The 3,725-nt window shown below is 44.3% G+C and overlaps 1 protein-coding gene across 2 annotated transcripts; it reads left to right on the forward strand.

The window, feature by feature from the left end:
* The first annotated feature begins 1,124 nt into the window (after window positions 1-1,124).
* Window positions 1,125-3,286, forward strand: BCIN_01g07670 (hypothetical protein). 2 transcript variants are annotated; one of them, XM_001561040.2, is made up of 2 exons: window positions 1,125-1,581; window positions 1,810-3,286. In XM_001561040.2, exons 1-2 carry the CDS (start codon window positions 1,324-1,326, stop codon window positions 2,521-2,523), a joined length of 972 nt encoding a protein of 323 aa, XP_001561090.1. In that variant the 5' UTR covers window positions 1,125-1,323; the 3' UTR covers window positions 2,524-3,286. The 2 variants fall into 2 exon arrangements, with proteins under 2 accessions (XP_001561090.1, XP_024546470.1); XM_024690701.1 differs by having other exon boundaries at window positions 1,125-3,286.
* Window positions 3,287-3,725: the final 439 nt, after the last annotated feature.

A 3,725-nucleotide genomic window follows, 5' to 3' on the forward strand; every position in this document is an offset into this window, starting at 1 on the left:
TTACTTAGGTATGTGATGTGGTTGACTGCTTTCTTTCTTTCTATCACCCCCTCCCCCTCCCTCTCCCAACCATCTGTGCCGGCCTGTTGTACTCGTATCCATCCTCACCCTCATCACACCTTACCAATCAATCTCCTCACTCCATTTGATACACACATCCACTTCGTTCCACCAACATCCATCTCATCGTTATTACTCGCACGCCGGCTTTCTTCTGTTGTATCAGCATTACTCACAGCTGCTATCTTTATCGGTTGAATCCACTCATCGATTCATCATCCTCCACTCTCCAGCATCCATGACTTCACTTGGAAAAGGGCATCTGTCCAATGACCCTCCAGAGAACAGTGAACAAGCACAGCACAGCACAGCACCGCCTTTCCTCTTCTTTGTTTTTTGCTTTTCCCTTTTCTTGGTTTTTCCCCTCGACGCAGGACTCATCGCCCCCCCCTGAGAATCGATTATTTCATCGACACACGATCGCATTCCTTTCCGTGGCCTTGGTCGGAAATCAAGATATTTTTAATACTAATTCCAGTCTAGGACGAATTGCTAAATTAATTGATTAATTGGTTTTTTCCGTGCCAGGATATTCCTGTCCACCCTTGTGGCTGATGAATGAGCACACGAACCTTGTCCTGCACTCACTGCACATTTTCGGGTAGAGTTGGGTTTGTGTGTTGGCTGCAGAGAGGAGAGAAAAAAATAATTTCGCTATCCCTGGCTAAGAACCATACTAGGCTTATACACACAATTCCTACCCACCCTTAACCAGAATTATCCGCGCACACATCTAATTCATATTAAAATACACGAACTCCCCCAACCTCTTACAATCTTCTTTTCGATCGAACTTCTACTCGAATAAATTTTTGAGAGAAAGAGAGAGTGTGTGAGAGTAAAAGGAAGACGCTTTTGGCCCCCCCAATTCCGAACGAGGCGAAATACCCATATACACATATACACGATTGATAATATCTCTTTCAAACTCAAGCTGTCGAACTCTATTCGTCTAGCTTCTACTAGAACATTCGAAGTCGAAATAATTATTTCGACTCCGAACTCTTCGCACAGATATCCTTTTGAAGGAATCAACCGGCAGTTATTGACATGTGTGGATCAACGATAAAGGTCTCTCCTCCTTCTTCTCGTACCGACTACATACCAAGGTGACGGGCTTGTCACATTCTATCGCGTCTTCGATCCATTGGCGCGAAAAACTAGACCTTTCTCGCTCCTCTTCTATTTCCTTTTCAACCCTTCTCTCAGGGTATTCTTTCATCTCTTCTCAAGATTTCATCAAAACATACATAATAGGATAATATGTCCTTCTCATACACTACACCTCCCGGCCATCCGGGCGCCGCTTACTACGGCTTCTCGACCAGCGCTTCCCCTTCGCCTGCCGGCTCGCCATCTGGATCCCCAGGATACTCTTCTTCACGACACCCATTCCGAACTCATTCTCGACATACAAGTTATGCAGATACTACTACATATAGAGCGTCCACTACTGAGGCGAGGCCTTTCTCTCCCAGATTTACTTCAAACGGATACTACGCTACTGGTGCTGGTCCAAATGTGAGTCGAAACAAAAGTTCTTGGTCATCACCGCCGCCGCGTCATGAGACAGAGGCTCAGTATTCTTACTCCCACCGAACCCCTCATGGGGGTGCCGAGGACGACGAATATTATGAATATTTAGAAGATGTAGACGGGACAATATATTTGTGCAGAGTGCCTCGTCGATCGGCGGCGCACACACCTTACAAGTATAGTAGTCATGGTACTGATAAATATTACAACCAGAGCCCAAAGTATGCTGAAGATCCTGAGTCGTCATACAGACATCGTCGAAATGCTTCAACTACAGCTACACCTCAACGACCAGCGACCACTCGACCCGGAGCAACTCGTCCTACGGCCACTTCAACTAGGACTAAACCTCAACCACCCCCGGAAAAGGCCACTGAAGCCGATGCGCGCCGACACCACATCCCAGCCGGATACTCTCTTAAGAATTGGGATCCAACCGAAGAACCCATCATGCTCCTCGGCAGTGTTTTCGACGCCAACAGTCTTGGCAAGTGGATCTACGACTGGACTGTCTACCACCACGGTCCTGCTACCCCACTATCCGATATGGCTGGTGAACTCTGGTTACTACTCATTCAATTAGCCGGCAAGGTCAAGCGTGCAGAGGAGTGCATGCCACGCATTCGACAACCAGATAATAGAGAAATGGTCGACGATTTCATTGAGTCTGGAGAACGCTTGACAGACAAGTTAAAGAAACTCCTCAAGGCATGCGAAGCACCTATGTTGAAGGCAGGTCGAAGCGGAACCAAGTCGGCAACAACACAACTCGGCAAGAATGCCGGTACTGAATTTGTTGACTCGATCTTTGGACGCGACAGACAACTTGAACACACTGAGAAGTTCATGGCATCAGTTCGATTATGGAATATGCGATTTGACGCCAACTGCGAAGAAATTCTCCGCAAGCCGGGTCAACATGCTTAAATACACTCAACACATGTTTCAATACATCACACAACAAACAAAAAAATATTATGGATCCATACACAAACGGATTAGAAGGAGGGAGTTTGTTTATTTCTTCCATCATCTCGATTTCTTACGAATCAAACGATACCCATGGGACCATTATGAATGTGTTCTCATTTGCTTTACGGGGCAGTCATTGTAAGATAAAAAGGATGGTTTACAAAGGGAGGCGCAAGCCAAAACTTTCCGGTTCAGTCAGGCATTGGGCGGGATTTTTCTAAAAGATTACATTTGCATGTTGGACAAGGCATGTTTATTATAGCGGATTGGGAAAAAAGTTTATGCATTTTCCATCGGTATTGGAGATTGTTAATTAAAGGGTAGTAGCTCGATGGATGGATTGTTTTGTTTGATTTTTATTTCTAAGATTATCACGGTTGTTCAAAGACATGCGGCGGGACTTTTATTTTATTTTACGCATTTATGGGAAAGGAAAATGGATTGGTAGGGTTCAATGGCGATGGCAAATTTGTAATAGTAGTTTTTAGTAGCTCGACGGGGCATGGTTGCTTGCTGGCTTTGGCTTTGCTTTGGCGTTTGCCCATCACACGGCACGGAGATGATTTCGAGAGATCGCATCGTCTGGATATACCCTTCATATACTTCTGTTTGAGTTTTAGCTTTGTCAATCATTGGCTGCCGCGAATAGTTTCAATTCATGGAAAGGACATTTTCTCTTCTTCACATTCGCGTCGCTTTGAAATTATGTGTATATGCATGATTTGGCAAGTTTCTGGATGTGTTATAAATTTGCGAGCATTGTGACTAATCTCTAACATTGTACTTGTACGAACCCCCTCTCACGTAAGGTACGAAACTGACTCATGCATGTAATCGCGAATATTTTTTGGGAGGGGTTGATGACTTCATTTTCGAAGCAGATATCGACCAGTTATGCATGTGTCATGTATGTATGTACATCACTTCGCCCCCCCTTGGGTTTCAAAATAGTAACAGTGAGCACATACCACATAGTTATATTAATTTAATGTCTAACTAAGCTGCAAAAAGGAATGATGATGATTATGATGATGGTGGTGATGAAGAAAAAGAAGAAGAAGAAGAAGAAGAAGAAGAAGAAAGAGTTATAGATTTGAGAGGAGGAGGAAGAAGAGAAGGAGGAGGAGGAATATTTGTGTTTATATGAAAATGGGAAT

This window comes from Botrytis cinerea, chromosome 1 (assembly GCF_000143535.2).
Source record: "Botrytis cinerea B05.10 chromosome 1, complete sequence".
Taxonomy (NCBI): domain Eukaryota; kingdom Fungi; phylum Ascomycota; class Leotiomycetes; order Helotiales; family Sclerotiniaceae; genus Botrytis; species Botrytis cinerea.

Coding starts and splice junctions, on each gene's coding strand:
- BCIN_01g07670 (XM_024690701.1), top strand. CDS start 1,324: ATGTCCTTCTCATACACTACACCTCCCGGCCATCCGGGCGCCGCTTAC.